Genomic DNA, 22,837 nt, shown 5'->3' with positions numbered 1-22,837 from the left:
CATTCAAGTTCAGGAGAGTTCGGACAAGGCAATTCTCTTGAATGCTGCCTTCAGGTATGGCATGAAAAGAAGGCCTTTGCATTTCTTTCACCATATTGAAAACTGCATTCACTTACAGACGGATAAAAGGGCAGGGGCTCAAGCCCCCTTTGATGTCTATGTGTAGGCCTACGTGTGCCTGACTGTAAGTATAAGTCAGGCCTTTGGAAGGAAAACCAGCAGTTCCAGCTGGGGCCCCTCCGGAATCAGGACCAGAAAGAGACAAAGACATGAATGAAAGATCACTTTGATGGTTGAACTTTCCACTGTCGAGGGACCCTTGAGAAGGCCTATAGGCTAATCGTCCACATGGAGTTGTTTGTTTAGTGTCAGCTGAACCTCCAAGGTGTAACATTCCAATGAACACCAGTCAGAAGATAAATTCTAAATGTGAAAAGTATCTCTCCACCATTTTGTGTAAGTTCTGTCACAGCTCTCTGGGTGTGACACTGACAGGCTTGTTGCCTTTGAATGATGTGTTGTAAAGGAAGCTTCTATAACACAGGATTGCATAGTCTACTTCCTGCCTCTGGGTGGTGACTTTGTGATATGGCAGCTGTTTGCTTGCATGGGGCTTAAAATATGTACTACATCTGTGGACTACACATACATCAGCTGTGGGTGTGTCCATGTGTGTCCGTGTGTGTGTGTGTGTGTGTGTGTGTGTGTGTGTGTGTGTGTGTGTGTGTGTGTGTGTGTGTGTGTGTGTGTGTGTGACCGCAAAAGGGGACATAATGGTCACCCTAGTGTGTGTGTGTGTGTGTGTGTGTGTGTGTGTGTGTGTGTGTGTGTGTGTGTGTGTGTGCGCGCGCGCGTGCGTGAAAGTCAGACGAAGGACACTGCACACTTTACAATCTAATCAGTCTAGGGGCAGACGCAGGCAGCAGTGGCATTCACTGCAAAGTTGTTCCACTGCCCCATTGCAACATTGAAAATTATAATAATAATCATAATTAATCCTAAATAATATTATTATTATAATTATTAGTATTAGTATTAGTATTATTAGTATACGAAATACCCTGTAAATAATGCCAATGTCTTAAAACAAATATGACATGATGTGCGTACAGTAAAATGCAGCTCAAACTGTAATCACTCTTTGTTCGGCCGAGCAGAACAGACACACCTTCCTGTGCGATGATTGGCGGCGATGGATTTTATTCGCTGCTCCTCGCGTTCCCATTGGTCAGCAGAAGGACAGCTATCAATAGCGGAAGTATACCGTTTGTATTGAATGAACTAGAGACAGGACCTCCGAAGTGAAAGTCTGACCGCTTTTAATTTAGTTTAGGGGTTTCCTTATTTTTGGTTGGCTCATATGTTTCTGACACCGACTTCCAGATAAACTCTTCGTGCTTTTCTTTTCACCGGAGGGAAAGGTCTCTAAAATCAAAGGCGAACATGGAGATAGAGAGAGAAGTAAAGAAGGTAAGTGTTCGTTTGTCCCAAGATAACACGACGGGATGGGTAACGCCCTGTAGTGTTGAAAGTCCTGGAGACAGACAGACAGACAGACAGACAGACAGACAGGTGGCGATACAAGCTATAGCTTCAAGCTTCAATGAGTTGATTTGTATGTTGTCCAAGGGACTCTTGTACACACCGATTCCTGCCATGTTAAAATAGTTACAGTTAAGCTGTGCTACTGTTGGGTCTTGTTCTCTTTTGCATAATGGCATTTCTCTCATCCTCTAGTGATAACGATTACTGTTAGTTAAAGACCAAAGACTGGAATATAACTAAATGTTAGCTGTGATGTCTGATCTCACAGAAAGAACAATGCACGTGGATTTACGTTATGAGCTGTTGGCTGGATGTGGGAGTGACAAACTGGATGACCCAGACAGGCTGGGTCTGTCAGCTGTGTAGTTAATCCAGAGGTTTGCAGTCGTCCCCCTTGTCTGTCCCCTGTCTCTGTCTGTGACCACCACTGACCATCAATGCCCACAATCACTTCCCTCTCTGGCTGTCATTATAATGGAATCACAGATAATGTCTCTGTGTGTGTGTGTGTGTGTGTGTGTGTGTGTGTGTGTGTGTGTGTGTGTGTGTGTGTGTGTGTGTGTGTGTGTGTGTGTGTGTGTGTGTGTGTGTTATGCTCTATAAGGAAGTATAATTTATGAAATGCCAGGACATAATTTGAAATCTCACCAGCTGAATTAGGTTACTGGTAGTGGTGGCTTTATAAAAGGCAACTTTGTCTGCCACTATCAAACAGCCTTCATTTTGAAGGTCATGTTCTATTCTAAAATCCTCCATGTTGGCATACACACAACATTTTTCGTATTTCCTGGTAAAATGAACATTTAGCTGGTCGAGGTCCTTCATCTCATAACAGAATTACACAAGTCAGATCATAGCAAAAAGTTCGTTTTGTAGGCCATAGTCTTTTTCACTGGCCGTAAACATTGGCCATAAACACAAATGATCACATCTGAAGATTGTGATCTCACGTTCAATGGTATCACATTGTATAACCAGTGACTCAGTCAGCATATCTACCAGGGGCTGCTCTCACAAAGTGACTCACGAAAATGACTCTTGGGATGTGAAATGTATATGCAAAAGCCTCTTTGTAGATTGTTGACAGCAAGACTGATTACCCTGACTGCACGTATAGTTTAGTCATAGCAAACAGTCACTGAAGTTAACATCAGCTCATAATGGACCCCAAGGAAGGACTCTACTAAGACAGGGGGGTTGTTCACATAGTTTAGTCTAGCTCTATTTAAGTTAGGTAAACAGAGACAACTTACTCAAACAAATCAAATACAATATAGTTGGATTCAATCTTCTGGTCTGTACTTTGTATAGACCCTAAACATCTTTAATAGTGTTTAATAATCCCTTTTAATAGTTCCTAGACTTCTTTCTAGTTATCATATAGATTTTTTTTGGTTTCGGGAAAATGTGTCCATTCCTCAGCAGTGAGTTGTTTTAGTACATCCATGAGTTTGGGCCAAAAGGCATCTCCCCTTCACAACAGGGCAGCGCGGTTGGGAGGCTTCTGGGGGCTCAGTATCATGGAATACTTGACCATATATGGTCACAGGCAGCCATGACGACTTGAGACAGACAGCAGTGGTGTTTGACACGGAGTTAGACAAAAGGATGCAGATGTGAGGGAGAGAGGGGGGCACCCTGGGTTCAACTTCACAAGGATTAGGACTTAAGACTCGGAAAGAAAGAAAGCAATCCTTAAATCAGGGGTTTTCAACAGGGGGTCCTCAGAGTCACTACAGGGGGTTTGTGTGTTAGACATTGTTTTCTTTATATTAACAACTTGAACCCTTGCGTCCATATTCTGATAACTTTAGCCAAAAATAGCAGATCTACAAGCTCACAACGCCTCACGCTGCGAGGTGTTGTGAGCTTGTAGATCGGCTATTTTTGGAAAAGAGCTTTGGTGTAGAGGGGAAAAAGAGCAGACTTAAGTACAAAGTGAAAGGTCAAGTTAGTATTGACGGTTCAAGTGGTTAAATATCAGAAAACACAAATTGACATAATTCCAAAATACACTGATGACTGTGCTGTCAAACAATGATACTATATGGAATCTATGAAAAGGTTGTGGGGGTCCCTGCTTCATCTCTCTCTCAACTAAGGGGTCCTTGGCCTGAAAACGTTGAAGACCCCTGCCTTAGATGTTGGAGTATATTTTCTGTGGATGAAGGTAGAATTTAGCTCAAAGTTTATTGTTTTGTTTGTTTTTTATCAAGAAAAAGCAGACGATGAAAATCTTTCATGTTTGTTCAACTTAGGGCTCCTGTAATAAATCTTATGGCTTGTTTCCCAACTCAATGCTTATGCCTTCGCCAAAGCATTTGCCAACAACATATTAAATCTCTGTAGCAGTCAAAACAAAGCCCTGATTGCTAATATCTTTGATCTGCTTTATTTTCAGATGACCCTGGGGCATGATTTTGGCGCTGGAGCAGCCTGTTTGAAATGCAAGGACAAATGCGAGGGCTTCGAGTTGCATTTCTGGAGGTTTGTACAAAGTCTGTTGTGGTTTGAATCCGTGCTGATGGGATTTCCTACAATGGCAAGGCACTCAAGCACCCCAGTGCTCAAGTAGCTGCACTGATTCTGATTGTGGTTGCTCTGGCTAAGCTCCCAGGTATGAATGCAACTAGGGATGTCCTGATCCAATCTTGTATCAGAGCTGGTCATGGCATATAAACCCCTGTATATACTTCATTGTCTGTCAGTTAAAATAGCAGATCTGCCAGCTCACACAGTGTTGTGTTGCGCTTCATTATGAGCTTAAAGAATAGGGATGCTAGAGTTCATATGTTTAAGCCTGATAAAATTCCAATCCTTTTTATATTATATTTTTGACCACATTGTGCTCTTTCTACAATATGAGTCCCTTAAAGCTCTCACAAGTCTAATTAGATGATAAAATGACAAATCTGTTTACTATGAAAAGCAGTGTGTAGATATTTCAAAATGGAAAATGAAAACTGCTCAACAACACTTGCACAGTCATGTCTGCAAGGCAAGTGTTTCAAGAAGCCCACAAGCATATTTTACATACATTAAATTGGTTTTACTAACTTCTATGTACTTACCCTCACCATTGAATAAAATCTTTAATAAATATTTGATCACTACAGTATGATCAGAATGACACAACATGCCATGGTCTTTTGATATCTTCTGTCTAGCGTGTTGTACAAGCCAGTATGTATGTTATAGTATAGTATATACTGTACAGTTGTTACTAATGGGTGCATCTCTCCATTCCGACATGTCTCCTTTCCGACAGAACTAACCCTATTTCTTAACCTAACCCTAAACTTAACCTCTGTGGAAGTGCCGACAATAAGAAGTCACTGTCGGAGTGGCGACATGTCGGAATGGAGAGCGCCTCCCGTTACCAATAGCCATTACTATGAATTTACTGTCTGCCTTTAAATGTTAAACAAGGCCATTGAAAATCTGGCCGCACACTTACTGTAGTACATAAGTTACACATGGCTCTTTTGAGTTAGGCCAAGTCCCCTCCCCACACACATTCCAGTGTTAAAGAATATTTAAAAAGTGTTATCTTTGGAAAGGTGTTGGGCTATGAATGTAATTATCACCACAAGATATTCTCGCCTGGATGCATACGTACAATTGACGCAGGGTGTAAACAACTTCTCAAAGTTTATAGAAGTGCTTCTTCTGTGTGCTTGACTTTCGTGATTCCATTCATGCCAGAGCATGTCTAGCAGTTCTGCTGTAACCAATGACATGGAGATGCAGAGCCAGTGTGTGCCAGGACTTGTCAAGAGTGCAAACGTTTGCATTTAAAGCTCTCAACATAATAGTTCTCACTCACCTTTCTCTCTCACTCTTCCTTTGAGGGTTGATGTTTAATCGCTTTCACCCTGGTGTCCCTATTGTGGGTATGTCATTTGCTGAAAATGATCATAAATGGCAGATCTCTAAACTCACATGTGATGTGTTGTGACGTGAGCTTGTTTGATCAGCACATTTTCAAGTGGTTAAATGGTGTAAACACAACCTACACTAATCATTTTCACACAATCACACACAAACACTCTTATTCATCTGCTTGACTTGCCCTCCATCTGTCTCCCTTTCGTTTGCTCTCTCTCACCCTGTGCCTTCTCTACACACGCACGCGCGCGCGCACACACACACACACACACACACACACACACACACACACACACACACACACACACACACACACACACACACACACTAAGAGCAAGCAAACAAAACAAAAAAAGTGAAAGACGAGAGGCACGTAATTTTCTTGTAGTCTATCTGCCACTTTGGCTGGTAGGCATAAACATTGATTGTCCTGCTTTGCACAATAAATGGAGTTGGAACAACTGAAGTTCGGGAGGTGTGGCCAAGCAGAGGACAATCAACTATCTCTAACCAGCCGCTGGCAACTCCACCCATGCCACCCCGTGCCAACCACTCACCCATCTCCTACCAAGCCGACAACTCCTCCTCTACCATTCACGGTGGTATAAAAACCCAACTTGAAAAAATGGCGGCGTGCATAGTTTCCAGTAACCCACCCTCCCTCCCTCTTCTTTTATTTTCTACCTCTATCCTCTCTACAGGTTCCAGGTGGGGTCTCTCTACATCCTTCAGCACGGACGAGTGCTCTTGACCCCTAAGCCAAAGTACCTGGGTCTGCGACCCCCCGGAACCTCCCTCCTCACGCCTGCCATCCCCTTTCCGTGCTCCTGACCATCGAAGCTGCACACTTCAGCTTGCGTGTGGTGATGACCTTCGATGATCATGCCAGCACCCAAATACCATTCTCGTGCCCATGGCCATCTAAGCTGCACACTACACGCTTGCGTGTGGTGCTGACCTTAGATGACCACGCACTCAGTGTCATTTCATGCCCTTGGCCATCCAAGCTGCACACACCATGCTCGCATGGTGCGTGACCTTAGATGACCATGCTGGCACCCCCATGTCATCCATGCCCCGATAACCAAGCCGGCACCACGTCATCCATGTCCCGATGACCGTGCCGTCTCCCCCATGCTGCTCGGGCGTCTTAGCCATCTAAGCCGCACACAGCACGCTTGCGTGTTGTGATGTCCTTAGATGACTATTTCGCACTCAGCATTATGGCCGTTTATGCTGCACGTCCCATGCCTCGCATGTGATGTGCCCATAAACGACCATACACCAAAAGCTAAATGTTGATCGTGCCCTTGGCCATCTAAGCTGCACACTGCACGCTAGCGTGTAGTGCTGACCTTAGATGACCATTAGCACTCTGCATTCTTGGCCGTTTATGCCGCACATCTCATGCCACGCATGCGATGCGCCCATAAACAATAAACAATCTTAAACCTATTTTTTGTCTGATGCTTGGTCTCTCCTAGTGAAAATGATATTGAAGCCATCACCGTTCCCTCACCTCCTTCCTCCTCCACAGAAAGATCTGCCGGAACTGCAAGTGTGGCCTGGCGGAGCATGACGTCCAGATGGTCTCCGAGGAGAACCGGAGGGTGGGGAAGCTTTTTGAGGACACCAAGTACACCGGCCTCATCGCCAAGCTCAAGACGGACGGGGCGTACAAGGGCTACAAGGGCAACATGGTCACCATCAGCCTCAGCGGCCCTTCCACTGCGTACGTGGTGCCACCCAGTGCCTCGTCCACCGTCGTGCCACCACCTAGTGCTGCTGCTGGTTCTGTACAGCCTGGTAGGGCTGCTGCTGGTTCTGTACTGGCTGGTGGTGCCACTGCTGGTTCTGTACAGCCTGGTGGTGCCGCTGCCGGGTCTGTTCTGCAGCGCGCCAGTGCGTGGGCAGTGCCAGCCAGCACCCATGCCCAGCCAATGCCAGCCAGTGTTGCTGCAGTCAAGGCTAGCACAGTGCCAGTAACCGTCAACACCGCAGCAGCCAGTGTGGTGCCAGTCAAGAAAGATGTGCCCATGAAGTCTGTGACATACGAGTGGGCGCCCCCAGTGGCCCAGGCCAACAAGTATCTGGTAAGATTAGACACATTGGCTATTGGTAGAGAGAGACAGTTTTGAACAGAATAATTGGTTAATATTTTAAAGGACAACTTTGTTTTTTTACAGCAGTGGTTCATATTTTAGATCATTAGAGAAAAGAAAAGATGAGTGTTAAAATGTTTTCATTTACTTCTTTCTATCGTTTTAGTGATTTTAACGATTTTGATTTGCAGGCAAGTGGCTAAATATGTCTTTTTAGACACACTAAGCCCATTCCCAAGATGCACCGCAATCTTTCATGGGCAGATGTGACTTTGGGGGCTGGTGTAAATAGTAACAAAGAAATTGCCGGTTTATTGTCTAAAAATACATACATACATACATACATATTTAGCCACTTGTACGCATGCCCCCACCCACTGAAATCAAAATACAAAAAAAGTAGCAATGGGGCTGTTAAGTCTGACATCATTTTGTAGGCAGAGGAGAACTTTTGGGGCCTGTGAATCTTTTTACTATTTACACATTTTTCTTCTCTTTGTTGTTGAAAGGAAAGTGGTAGAATTATACTTTAGTCGTTATTTTTGTCTCGGATTTGTTGAAATAGCGAGGGACAGATATTGACAATAAATCTGCTTGGAGGTCTGACTACAAAATGATGTCACGGCTTAAAAGCCCCATGAGGTAATTACTTTGACATTCTGATGGCATGGCAATTTGGATCCGATAAATCAGGTTCACTGTTCACAGTTTAACACCATTCGTGTAGCAGCACTTAGGGATTGTAATGAACATAATTTGTCCAACATAGGTCTCTGTTATAATAATACAAATATTCAAAAGCTTCCTCACAAATTGCAGTTTACTTCTGCATAGACATGCTCTCTATTAGACAGAAGTTCTGATATGTGATGACAGCTGCCTTTACTTTAGTTTTTTTTTTTTTTGTTATCAATTATTTTTATTTTCCATAACATAAAATTAGAGACATACATATGAATAGAACAAGAAAAAGTAAAACATTAATCAAAAGAAAAATGCAATTAACAGACAAACACAAACAATAGCAAAACAAGAAAAGGAAAAGAAAACCCACCCACCCCCTTTCCCCGGACCAACACGGAATGTACAATAGTGCATGCCTGTGCTAGGCTGTTACCACTATATAGTGATTTCTTGAATCATAGCCTTAAGCTTATCTGCAATGTCCGACCACATATTAATGTTTTCTTCTTTTGCTCCGTGTAACCTTGCTATCGACTGCTCTAAATATACTATATCTAGAAAGGTTAAGGCCCACTGGCGAAACGTTAACGTATGAGGAGGTTTCCACCGCGTAGCTACCATCTTCTTCGCCGCCGTTAATCCAGCAAAGAAGATGCGCTTGCGTATATTGTTTAGTTGCAACTGTGAGACGTCATTTAATAAAAATAAAGAAGGAGAAGATATGATATTAATACTAAAAATAGTTGAAAGTTTTGAGGCAACCATATTCCAGAATGACGACACATTTGGGCATTCCCAAACCATGTGAAGGAAGGTACCAATACTATTTGAGGCGCAGAGAGTGCAGTTGGGATTATTCAAAATCCTCATAGCACATAGTCTGCGGGGAGTTAAATAAGTCCGATGAACAAAATTTAAATGAATTTGTTGATGGTCTGGATTTCTAGAAGATAGCCTAATGTTAGACCACACTGTGTCCCAACAAAAGTCAGGGTCCAAATTTGGTACATCATTCCTCCAAACAGTATCAACAGATAGGGGCCCATAACTACAGTCTAATAAAAAACCATAGAGGGTGGAAACCAAACCTCTTGTTCTGTTACCATCACAGATAAACTCATGGAAGGGGTGCAATCTAAGGGGAGCTTGCCATGGGACCCCATAGGTCCTCATGGACAATCTCAGTTGGAAGTAGAAAAAAAGGGTATTTCCAGGCAGATTGAAGATGTCACACAAATCTCGAAAAGGTCGTAAACCATTTCTATCAAATAAGTCCCCTAATGTACGAATCCCCTTAGCCCTCCACCTTGGAAAGCGAATGGGGCGATCCTCGATTAAAAGTCTTTGATTATTGAACACTGGGGAAAATAAGTTCCATTTACAATCAATCTTACACATCTTTTCAGCTGCTCTCCATACTGCCACTAAATGAGAAATGATAGGTCCAAAGCGAACTTTGCATTGATGTGTAGTTATGTTTGAATAGATAAGATCTCTCAATTCAACAGGCTGCACTAAACTCTCCTCAAGCTCTCTCCAAGAAACCTTATTTGCTGGGTTAAACCAATTTAAAAGGGGGCGGAGCGTGAAGGCCCAATAATAAAATTTAAAGTTGGGCAATGAAAGGCCGCCATCATCTCTAGCACGCTGTAATAGAGAAAGTTTAAGACGAGGGCGTTTCCCTTTCCACACAAACTTAGATATCGAAGAGTGAAGCTTATTCCAGTATTGCGGCGGTGGTGGCAAAGGGAGCATAGAGCTTACAAAGTTAACCCTAGGAAGAACATTCATCTTTATGATTGAAACTCGAGCTTGGAGAGAGTTGGGCAAAGATGACCATCTATCTAAATCAAGACAAATCTTATTTAGAGTGTCACCATAGTTGTTCTTAACAATAGCCTGAAGAGAGGGGAAAATATCTATGCCAAGATATTTGAATTGGCTTACTACTGGGATTATGGGCGGCAGGATAGCAGATCTCATCTGATCATTTAGAGGTAGAAGGGCTGACTTCGTCCAATTAATTTTGTAGCCGGAAATGGAACTGAACTGATCAAAGATTTGAAGGACATGAGTAATTGACTGTGGTGCATTCTCAATGAACAGTAGAATATCATCAGCATATAGGGAAATGCGATGCTGTGTGTTGTTAATCGAAACAGGAGTAATATCTGCAGACTGACGCACTGTCTGAGCCAAGGGTTCGAGTGAAAGTGCGAAAAGGAGAGGACTAAGGGGACAACCCTGCCTCGAAGATCTGCCAATCGTGAATAGCGGCGAACAGATCTTACCGGTTAGGACCATCGCTGACGGATTAGAATAAAGTACTTTAACAAAATGTATGAATGAAGCACCAAATCCCATTTTATCTAGTACAGCCCACAGGTAAGACCATTCCAGACGATCAAATGCCTTCAACGCATCGAGCGACAACACTGCGGCGGGGGTCCTCAGCTCCTTAGCCCTATCGATGATATGCAATAGTCGTCTAGCATTATCAGAGGCTAGTCTAGTTCCTATGAAACCTGTCTGATCACAGTGTACTAAGGTGGTCATAAAACCCTGCAAGCGACGCGCAAGCACCTTAGCAAAAACTTTTAGATCAGAATTCAAAAGTGAAAGCGGTCTATAGCTTGCGCAATCTGTGGGATCCTTGTTCTTCTTCAACAATAATGATATAATAGCTACATTCACATCCCTGGAGAAAGAGCCACTTTCAATTGCATATCGAAACATGTCTAGCATCAGCTGACCTAGATCTTCCCAAAAGATGGCATAAAGTTCAGGGGGTATCCCATCCAAACCAGGCGACTTGCCCCTACGCATTGCGAGCACAGCTTCCTGTAATTCCGCCAGATGGAGCGGTCTATCTAAGGCTTCCGCATCCGCCTCGCTAAGGGTTGGTAACTGTATGTTGGATAAAAAATTATTGCATACTGCATCATCGTGAATGACCTCGGAGGTGTAGAGCTCATCATAAAAAGCACGAAACGTGGCATTGACCTCTTTGGGTTCTGTAACCATGGCTCCCGTTGTTGATTTGACACTAACAATATCAGCAAAATGCTCATTGGATCTAAGACGTAAAGCCAGTAAGTGACTGGGTCTTGCACTATTAAAATAGTAGTTTTGCCTTGTGCGTTTCATTTGAAATTCTGAGCGGCGCTTGAGAATGGAGTTAATTTCTTTCTTAACTAGCTCCCTCTGAGTTGCTGTACTAACATCAAAGTTATTTTGGAGAGAATTATCCAAAGTAGAAAACCGAGATTCCAATTCCACCAGTTTGGCTGACCTTAATTTTCTCTGAGTGGACGCATAGAGGGTTGTATTACTCCTGATAAAGCCTTTAATTGCATCCCAAAGAATTCTGGGATCCTCAACTGAGCCTGTATTGATATTTATAAATTCACGCAAACCAGTTTGAAACTGAGCTACAAATGCCGCATCGCGCAGCAGTGTGGTGTTAAACCGCCATCTAGGAGCTCTATCTATAACCTGTTTCAGTGAAGCAACACACAGCACCGCCTTGTGATCCGAGAGTGACATTGGGAGCAACTCTACCTTGGCAATTTTATGAAACAAGCTAACAGGGGCAAAAACGTAATCGATCCTAGAGAATGAAGCATGCCTACCCGACAGAAAAGAAAAATCTCTAACCGTTGGGTTCATTAAACGCCAGATGTCGAGTAAGCCAGTTGAGTTTGCCCAAGCACGTAGTTCTGCAGACGCTAGTGCTTGTTCTCTGCTTTCTACCCCAGTGGATCTATCTAGGTTATGTTGCCATGTTGCATTGAAGTCAGCACCAACAATGATTTTGAAATCCGTCAGTTCCAATAAGGTTTTAGTTAGTAATTTGTAAAACTCTTTGTCTAAAACATTTGGAGCATACACAGAGACTAGTGCTAGCATTTTACCCTCCAAGCGGATTTTAGCAACAGCTATCCTCCCGTCACTGTCAGACCAATCACCCAAAGAATCCAACCTAAGGTTACGTCTAGCCAATATGGCTACTCCCTTGGTTTTGGAAGAAGCAGCTGAAAAGGCTAAAACACGATAATGTTTATTAGCCAATCGGTTGGAATGCTCTTTTAAAAGATGAGACTCCTGTATAAATGCAAAGTCAATTGATTTAGATCGCAAAACCCCCAAAATGCTGGTTCGCTTATGCGGTATATTCGCTCCCCTTACATTGAAACTTAGAAATTTATATTCTGTCATAATTGTGGTTCAAACCATACGCACAGCAAGCACAGTAGAACATTTTAGAATTTCCTAGTTGGTCCCTCACAACAAACCTTCCCAACAGAAAAACAAAACAACCCCAAAAGGAACAGAAAGGAAAAAGCAACATCAAACGAACATAAAAAAACACATAACATTGAAGCTTGAGGGGGAAAACCCCATTAGCATCAGAGTGCACAAAAACAGTTCCCCACCCCATCAACCTATTAGTCAACCTTCATTTCACTCTGTCAGAGAGTGCAAACAAGTAACTGCCCAAAAGTAACCATACATTGCCCTCTGGTGGTTATGTAAATATATAACAGATCACCAAAGTAAAAACAACAACAACAAAAAAGTGCCTTCTTGTGGCTGAATAGCTCTCAAACATTCCATCAGCTCAAATTATGATCAATCTCCCCACTTCATATCACTTAAATAAATGAGAATGGTATGTTAACATTTCTAGTAAAGAAGGGGGAGAGAAAAAAGAAAAGAATAAAGGGAAAAAAAAAAATTGAGGGGACTATAACAACTGTAATAATAATAATCAGTCCAGCATTAGGCCCACTTAGAATGTGATAAAGCCCTATAAGCCACGCTAATGCAAATAACCAAACACTTGTGACAGATAAGTGGAAATAAGGCTGTCACCACGACAAGGCACTAATATAATATTAATAATAAAAATAAATAAAAAAGGAAATCAGTGTATATGATATAAAAATATATGCACTTACATATGTAGTTAGAAATAGAAATTAAAAGCACATCCGGGGGGCCATATGCAGCAAAGCACACACAGTGTTAATGCATACTGCGCCACATACAGCCCCCCCATGCATCCATGCATACAAACCACAATTACTAATTAGAAGGGGGAAAAAAAGGAAAGAAAAGAAAAGTCTGTATACATAAGTATTTACATAAAACACAGTTATGTATGATCAGGAAACCATATACAACACAGCACACATAATGCATACTGCGCCATATACAGCTCCCTGTACATGCCCAAAAGGCCAGTGCAAACTTAGATAAATGTCAATCATATTAGTTAAGTCTGTTTCCGTCTTAAACAGTAAACTACCATACTTCAAACAGTGAACCTACCCAATCACGACTACAAAATAAATATCCCAATACAGAGCTCCCCTCTCCCCCCATCAAGAAATTAACATTTTAACAAGTAAATTAACATTTTAACAAGTAAAGTAGGTAAATAACTACCCCCCCCCCCCCCCCCCCCCAGACAGCGGATCCACAAGCACGTAGAGCCAACGCGCCACGAGATCGTACATCCGCCAGCTATTGAGATTAGAAAAAAAAGGAAAAAAAAGAACGAGTCAATGAGCCAGGGAGAGAGAGAGAGAGAGAGAGAGAGAGAGAGAGAGAGGAGAAGCAGAGATAGGTAGAGAGACATAGAGAAAGGGCGGGAGAGCGAGTGGTCTCTGGAACCGCGGAGCCTTCACAATTTAGACCATATTATTTATATCTGTTTCACCTTAAACAGTAGGCTACATTACTCAATACAAAGGCCAAAGCCCAGTCTCGCCCTCCTACCCGAAAAAGTAGCGTTTTAGGCGGCATAAACGAACCATAAACTAACAACCAACATAGCCGCCATTACCTAACAGAAAGAGAGAGAGAGAGAGAGAGAGAGAGAGAGAGAAAGACACACACACACACACACACACACACACACACACACACAGCGAGAGAGAGAGCCAGAGAGAGAGAGAGAGAGAGAGAGAGAGAGAGAGAGAGAGAGAGAGAGGGAAAGCCGAGATAGATAGAGAGACATAGAGGGAAGACGATAGAGAGAGCAGGCTCCGTCCGAACCGCGACACGGAACACGTTAGACAAAGCCTAACAGAGAGAGATAAAACCCTCTAGACCTATATAGTAAGCAGCACAACGCTCAATAAGAGCAAAGAAAAGGAATACAATAATAACAAGAACAATGTCCATTATATTCAAACAAAAAAGACAGTGAATTATGCTTATAGCTTTAGCAGCCCTAAATCCTCTCTCCTTGCGGTAACCTAAATTAAAACGAGTAACACCCATCTGCTTACAGATCTTGTTAAAAAATAAAACAAATAAAATAGGTATTATGAAACGAAACACTTGAAAACACAACGTCAAGTCAGATGATGAGTCCAAAACAATAAGTAGGCTTACATTAACAACTCACCCTTTGGGGAGGAGGAGGAGGAGAGAGTGAGGAAAGAAAGACGCTGCGTAAAAGTCATCTCCAAAGTCCCAGCCAGCTTACCAACAGTCCATTAAAGGCAAAAGGATATCACATCGGCAGAATGTGTTTGAAAGCACGCGATCACGAAAGCAAAAGTGTCCCTGGTAAAAGTTAGTTCTCTGTAACTGTCGTCTCATCATCCTGCGTAGCTAGAGTCTCGTCCGCAGCACCTGGAGTCTTGAACTTATCCTTGCAAAAGGCCAGAGCTTCCTTGGGTGAGTTGAAAGTAGAAGTCGCCTCATCCACGGTTATCCAGAATTTGCTCGGGTGCCTTATTCCGTATTTAACCCCTTCCGCGGTGATGGAACGTAGGAATTCCTTTACTGGCCCGAAAGCTGCCCTTCTCTTTGATGTTTCAGCAGACCAGTCGGGGAAAATATACACCTTTTTGCCATTGTATGTCAGTTGGCCTGCTTTCCTGGAGAGCTGGAGTATGCGTTCCTTTACCCGGAAAAAATGGATCCTTGCCAGGAAAGCCCTTGGCTTATCAGAACGTGGATTGCCGGTCCGATGAGCACGATCCACCTCCGGGGGGGAGTCGGGAAACTCGTCGGGGAATGTTTTCTGCAAAAAAGACTGGATAAAGGCCACTGGGTCAGCCTTTTCTAGCCCAGGAGAGATCCCAATCACTCTTATGTTGTTCCTACGACTCCGGTCTTCTGCTATGACGAGCTTCTCCTCCAGATTAGCACATCTTCTCTCCAATTCAGTGATACACATCTGCAAACTGTCCATGGAGGAACCAAAGTTCTCAATGGCCTCCCCCTGTTCAGCCACGGTCGTGTTCAGCGTGGCGACTGCAGGACGCAGCTCCTTTCCGAAGTCATCAATCTTCTTCAGTAATTTCTTCTCCAAGCCAAGCATCATGGGTTGAATAAAACCATCCATAAACTCTTTCAGTGATTCCTTGAGGACCTCGCGCAGCATGCTCTTTGTAACCGGAGCGTCAGCGTCGCCCTGCATTGCGCCGGCCATGTTGTCGGCGTTTGCGGTCGGAGACCTGGTACTCCTCGACCTCGTGTTAATCGTATTCGGCATGAAACATGAAACAACTGCAAAAACAGACGCTCACCAGTGTTTTGGGCGTTTAAAGTCTCGAAAGAACTATAAAGGCAGTAAAAAATGGGCTTAAAAAATGTGAAAACTATGCACCTCCACAGAGCTCAACAAACGCGTCCTACTCGGTCGCCATCTTGTCGGAACTCCTCCTTTACTTTAGTTGTATTTGTTTATTTGGACAGGACACTGCATATTAATGAACATCATACAGGCATTGACACTAAGGCTTGCCCACCTGCCCCCGGCAGGTAAATAAAACGTCAGGGCAGGTGAAGTTGGCCTTCAGGTTGCCCGACAGGGCAAGTGCAATTTGAGAGGGGACACAAATGTCTATAAACACAACACGAGATATCTGTCTAAACACCTGAACGTGGCCACTGCGCTGTCTTCTGGTCTGTAGAATGTAAAATAAGAACACTATTTACCTATAATGTGCTGTTTTTTTGTATTACTGTTGCTACGTTTAAAAATATAAAATAACAAGTGTGAAACCATAGACATATTCAATCATAGCTAAAGTATGTAGGAATTAGGTATTTGGATTTGGAGGTATTGAAGTCTGACATTTTTTTCTCGCACAGCCCCAGAAAGTAAAGAAATAAGTGTTAAATTGAGCGGTAATTAAAATCGTACCTATCATTTTATAATGGACAATTAATTTTCGGGCAAGTGGGCATGACCTTCGGGCAAGTAGAACATGACCTGTACTTGCCCCATGGGCAAGTGCCTTTGAGACCTTAGTGTCAACCCCTGTCATATAACAAATAGCAACGTAAATACACCGGATTTAGAAAAGATGCTAGTATACATCCGCAGTCCCCACAGAAAACAAAACAGGCAGACAGTGGAGTACATTATATTACACAGGAAAACATAGCATAAAAGTAAACGTGAATACGGTACAAGACCAAGGTTACAAACATGCAAAGTATATCTAATTAAGGCTAAGAGGCCTCAGTCAGCCTCTTCACTAAAGAGATCAGTCAGTCAACTTCTGGAATCTTAAGAACTCCCTGTATCGGTCTATGTTTAGTCTATTCAGTATCTCTGGCTTCCTGTTATAGCTTATCCTTCTCTCTCTCTCGCCACGTGTTTCAATTCATTCACTTTTCATTCATCGTGTTTACTCTATCCCCATCACTTTTCTCCTCCACACACCTAACTCATCTCTTCTCTGTCTCCTTCCCCCTCTGCCAGGCGGTGCGCTACATTGAGCTGCTTCCCCCTGAGAAGCGGCCGGTGGCCGGTTCAGAGGGGGCCGCGTACCGTCGGCAGCAGATGGCCTGCCAGCTTCCGGAGCACGACCAGGACCCGTCTAAGTGCCACGAGTTGAGCCCCGCCGAGGTCAAGCAGATGGAGCAATATGTCCGCAAGTACAAGGACGAGGCCCTTGGCATGGGAGACATCATGCTGCCCGAGGAGATGGCCCTGGCTAGGGCTGGGGCTGCCGGGCAGGGAGGGGCTGGAGCTGGCCCTGGAGGGCCTGGCTCAGGTACAAGACCTGCTGTGGGAGCTGGAGGACCTGGAGCCAAGGCAGGAGGGCTGGGGGCAGGTGTTGGAGGGGCTGCCCCTGGAGGTGTGGCTGCCGTTGGTGGTTATGGACCAGGAATTGGATCTGCTGGAAGTGGTGCTGGACCCATGGCTGGGGCTGGTGTTGGAGCGGGCTACGGGCCTACTGGTGCGGGTTATGGGCCTGGGGCAGTGGCTGGTACTGGTGCGGGCTACGGGCCTGGGGTGGTGGCTGGTACTGGTGCAGGCTACGTGCCAGTGGCGGTGGCTGGTACTGCTACGGGCTACGGGCCTGGGGTGGTGGCTGGTACTGCTACGAGCTACGGGCCTGGGGCGGTGGCTGGTACTGCCGCGGGCTACAGGCCTGGGGTGGTGGCTGGTACTGCTGCGGGCTACAGGCCTGGGGTGGTGGCTGGTACTGATGCGGGCTATGGGCCTGGGGCGGTGGCTGGTACTGCTGTGGGCTACGGGCCTGGGGTGGTGGGTGGCACTGGTGCGGGCTATGGACAAGATGTCGGGGGTGCTGGGGTTGGAGGTGGGATTGGAGGAGCGGAGATTGGGCCAAGAGACATGGGCACTGCTACTACTGCTGGAGCCATGGGCATCCCTGGAGCTCCACTAGCTGGACTGCCTCAGCAAGCATTTGTAAGTAGCCTATGGCCAATGGCACACTACTAATCTATCCATCTATTAATTCACAAAACCTGTATTATGTCTGTCTATCCTCGGCAACTGTCTGACCAAACAACCTCAAATTTGGTGTGTCCCATATGACCCGGTTGCATTTGCAATTTGGACGGATGAACGTTATGCATGTTCTCATATTGCATTTGCACAGATCCACTGACTCTCAAGAGAGATGGTGAGTGTCCTTATAGACAGTGTGAAGAGAACCATCTGACACTAGGCTGTAGAACTCAAAACGGTGTACGTTGTGCATACTTAATCACTTACCTGCCGTTCAAAATAGTGATTCAGGCAAAGCCTGGAGAAGTTAATAATTATGTTGTTTCTATACTGAACACAAGGTGGAGCCAAAGGCTAAATCATGAGTCTGTCTTGCTTGCCCCTCTAAAGAAGGGCATGTTAACTGAGTTTGCATAGTCAATGATTGGTTGTTGAGTTTGAATTCATGCCCAACTGTGACTCATAAGAGTCATAACTGGAAAACTGTTTTTTTTTTTTTTTTAAACAGACGGGTGATTTATTGTGTTTTTCAGCTGCCCTGAATTTCCAGTCATACCAACCATATGCAGCTGGTTCGTTTTTGAGCTACAGGGAAGACCTGGTTTGATTTATTCAAATCACATCGTCTTTATGTAACTCGTGCTGATTTCAATTTTGATGAAAGAACAGACAGGCGTTGCGCAAGAGTGTTATATCGTGGTTATATCGAGATCACTCTTAATCAAATTTGATGGCTGGCAATCATTTTCTCTGCTTCAGTTATTCTGTTGTATTTAACCGCACCCTCATGTTATTCCATTCTCTAGCCTTTATTTACTCTTTTAACCTTTTAACCTTCTCCCGTCATTTCTTGGTCTTCTTCACAACCAGCTTGATTGACTGAAGACTTTATTAGAAGTTTGCATAGAAAAAGGTACAGTTTCATGATGGTACCGTTCACTGGTACAAGGTCAACTAAAAGGAGATCCTAGAAAAGCACTTGGCTTATTTACACAGGAAACCATTGAAGTATCTCATATAACACTGAATGACAGACATGAATACTGTATGTTATTAGGGTCATTTACACAAGCTTAACCTTATATGCAGACGCATACACACAAAATCTTACAGTCTGTGATACCTTTAAGTCTCTCATCAGCCTGTATTTAACTCATCAGGTGTCACTGTAACAAATATGTGAATCTAGGCCTGTCACACTCATTACAAAATCGCTAGTCGCAATGATTTTGAGATCATCACAATTATTGATCGTCAAAATCATTTCCATGTTGAACATTTTTCAAACTTTTTCCAGAAATAGCAGATCTCCAGCTCACAATGCATCACAGTGCAATGCATTGTGAGCTGGTCTGCCATTTCTTTATATATTTTAAGTTATTTGTCATGTCTGCCCTGTTCAATTTCTGATTTTTTTACAAGGTCTAAAAGGAAAACAGAAATGTAATTTGTATTCATCATTACAGTACGTTCCGATGTTCAATGCATGTAAAATTTAAAATGCCATGATCATGACAGCCCTATGTGCAACTTATCTTGTCCCACTCTCTCTCTCTCTCTCCCTCTAGTCGTGCCACCACTGCCAGCAGCCCATGCGCCAGGGTGATCCGGCGGTGTACGCGGAGCGGGCGGGCTACGATAAGATGTGGCACCCCGCCTGCTTCGTCTGCTGCAAGTGCAGCGAGCTGCTGGTGGACATGATCTACTTCTGGAAGAAAGGGAAGCTGTACTGCGGCCGTCACTACGGCGACAGCGAGAAGCCCCGCTGTGGAGGCTGCGACGAGGTGAGCGACCGGATGGCCTCTTTAAATAAAACCTGGAACGCACTTGTGTAACGCTAGATTTGAACCACTTTAACCATTATTTTATAAATAGCAGATATCCTCCTCTTTCCGCGGGAATTTATTGGAGAAGTTTTTGCACCACACTTCCGGTTAACAGCAGACATACAAGCTCACGTCGCGTCGCAGATGCAGCCGTTGTGAGCTTGTAGATCACACTCAGCTGCGGCGCCGGAAGCTCCGTGCAACTTCTGCGCAATGCACAATGGGATGTTGGAAAGTTGTGGATACAAGTTCACAGCGAGGCACCGATTGCCGCACTGCGAGCTTGTAGATCTGCTATTTTTGAAAGATGGTGACAATTTGAGCAAGTCTTTGAATATATTGACCCGATTCTATAAAGGTCTTCTAAATCCTTCTTCTAGATCAGTGTTTCTCAAACTTTTTCATGTCAAGAACCCACAAAATGACTTGTATTTGGCTGCGGAACCCCATCTCAAAATACGTTGTTCCTTCCAGGGACCCCCAGAAGCAGAGATTTGAATTAGAATTTTTTTTCACGATTTTTCAAAAATAGCAGATCTACAAGCTTGCAGCACGGCACTCTGTGCTGTGATACTTTAGCTATTTTTCAATAGCTAAAGTATAAAATAATTCCAGGTCTTAATGGGTTAAACCTGGCATCCCATCTTTATTAGGGATGTCATTATAGGCGAAAAACCCTGGCCCAATTTTCTTTTTATCACTTGGACCACAAACAAAGGGGTAGTGTGAATATTGGAACTGGTCCATTAGTTCGGTCCTGGGTGTTTGACTTTCCGAAGGAGCAAATTATGTTCTTTTCCTTTTTTTCAACCTCAAACTAGAGGCTTATTCTTTTATTTGTCTGAAAACATCATTACAGTTGTCTCCGTGGGTATCTGTCGCTCTGATGTTCCATGGCAGTGTTCTGCTGTTATTGATTAGCACAATGTCTGAGCAGAGGAGCTTGTTTAGTGCTTACCACTTGCGTCAGAATATTCATTCGAGTTGTTTTAAAATAATAATAATAATTCCCCTTAAATAGTTTATTTCATTGGTCTTCCTGTGCAGCTGAGGGAGGCTTCAGAGATGGCAATGTACACGCTCATGATACTTGAAAGTAGCCTGGTTCAGAGCCTGAATCGCTAGCTACACCCCTTTAAAAATGTGTTTCGGCGATTCAGGGGTCTGGTGGTGCTCTCATTGAAGAGGTTTTCCTCGTTTGGAAATCCGTCCGGGGAATCAGAGTTGTGAATCAGCGTCTTGTGAGCAGCGTGGGTGGGGGAACTCATGTGTGATTCCATGTAACCCAGTGCCGCCGCCGGACCGGACCGCACATTCCCAAACATAAACATTGCGTCGCCCGTTGCGGTAATATGCGATCGTATCGATCTCTCTATGAAACATCAGTAGCAGACATGTTATGTTGTGTTTGATTACTAGTTCGTAGCGTTCCTATTCTGCCTGCTTCTTTGGTTAGCAAGAAGCACTAGCAAGCAACAGGCTAGCCACTAGCCAGCCACATAACAACACTACGTCATCTGCTTTGCTACTGTTGTGTTGGTCAGACGGTGAACCGATCGCAGAAGACTGCCTCTTTGGCAACGCCCATCCCAGAAATTGCCTTGGATGAAAGCACATTCAGACTGAATAATTGAGTGAAATGAAATGCAATTAAGGCTGAGTGTCAGGCTAACTTGAAAGCACTGTGTATAAAAGTTTCCACCAAATGGCCCATTTTATGTCATAATGTAATGACACTGCATTGTTCTTACTTGGCCCTCTTTTGTGTGTGTGTGTCCGCAGCTGATCTTCAGCAACGAGTACACCCAGGCAGAGGAGCAGAACTGGCATCTGAAGCACTTCTGCTGTTATGACTGTGACCTTATCCTGGCCGGGGAGACGTATGTCATGGAGAAAGACAAACCCATCTGCACACCCTGTTACATGAAGAGCTATGCTGTGGTAAGGGACGAAGAGAGGTGACGGAGAAAGAGTGTATGTGTGTGTGTGTCTGTGTGTGTGCGTGCGTGTGTGTCTGAGTGTGTAAGAGATGAGTGTTGGCTGACAGTGACCACCATACTCGGGGCATGTGTTTACACAGTTATTAATCCCTACAGACCAACTGTGCTAATGGACCTTCATGTTCACATGCATGCCATGCATTCGCCTTGCTTTCATGGTTTGTTAAAATGCCAAATCCATGATACAAACTTAAAAACAGCAGTGGAGTTGGCAATTTTTATTCTCTGTGATAGGACTAACTCTGTAAAGTTTACTGTGTAATAAGTGTGTTTGGTGTGTTTTAAAGCATAATAACTAACGTCTTTTTACTGTGTAAAAAAAGTATTTTGGCACCTGGAACTGTAGTTATTATTGTACAGATTGCTCAAAACAATATTTCACAGTGTATAGTGTATCTATATGATTGTGCCATATTGCACATTCTATAATGCAGACACTAAACTACCTCCCATTACTGCTACATGATATGAATACCTCATGGGGCATTTCCAACCTTATTTTATTGTCTTGGCTTTGTTATTATTGATGTTATATTGATGTTGGCATAATGTTTATAACTCATAACTCTTGGCCCGGGGGATTCTCAACTTCTCAGTGTTCTAATGTGTGCACCTAATATGAGGCATTATGTCCTTCCCTCTCCCAGAAATGCACTGCATGTAACAACCCAGTGGAGCCAACGGCCCAGCGTGTGTCCTACGGGGACTACCACTGGCACGCAGAGCCGCAGTGTTTTCAGTGCTCCTGCTGCTCAAAGTGTCTCATCGGACAGCGCTTCATGGCCATGCAGGCCTTCCTCTTCTGTTCTGTGGAGTGTAAGAAGAAAACCATGTCTTAGATGGCCTCAAGATGCACTATATACACCTGTCTTCCACTGGGACTGTATCTATAATGTAACGAGGGGTGTGTGTGTGTGTGGGTGTGCGTGCGCACGCATGCGTCAGAGAGATAATCTTTGTTAAAAAAGAAATATTCTGATTATAAACCCTAATTTATACTCTTTAGAATGACATTGTCCCTTGCCTAAAATTATTGATCTTCAAGCTTGTAAGCTTTAA

General features: G+C 43.9%; 1 protein-coding gene across 1 annotated transcript; it reads left to right on the top strand.

The window, feature by feature from the left end:
* Positions 1–1,368: 1,368 nt before the first annotated feature.
* Positions 1,369–22,617, top strand: tes (testis derived transcript (3 LIM domains); the record flags this gene model as incomplete). The annotated part of the gene is made up of 8 exons (XM_080736139.1): positions 1,369–1,470; positions 3,947–4,032; positions 6,971–7,526; positions 16,954–17,506; positions 17,834–17,910; positions 19,521–19,736; positions 21,561–21,719; positions 22,426–22,617. Exons 1-8 carry the CDS (start codon positions 1,444–1,446, stop codon positions 22,615–22,617), a joined length of 1,866 nt encoding a protein of 621 aa, XP_080592265.1. The 5' UTR covers positions 1,369–1,443.
* Between the last annotated feature and the right edge of the window lie 220 nt (positions 22,618–22,837).

This window comes from Nannobrachium achirus (assembly GCF_963921795.1).
Source record: "Nannobrachium achirus genome assembly, chromosome: 11".
Lineage (NCBI taxonomy): Eukaryota > Metazoa > Chordata > Actinopteri > Myctophiformes > Myctophidae > Nannobrachium > Nannobrachium achirus.
The sequence above is the reverse complement of the archived record's forward strand: the minus strand, read 5'-3'. Positions and strand labels throughout refer to the sequence as shown.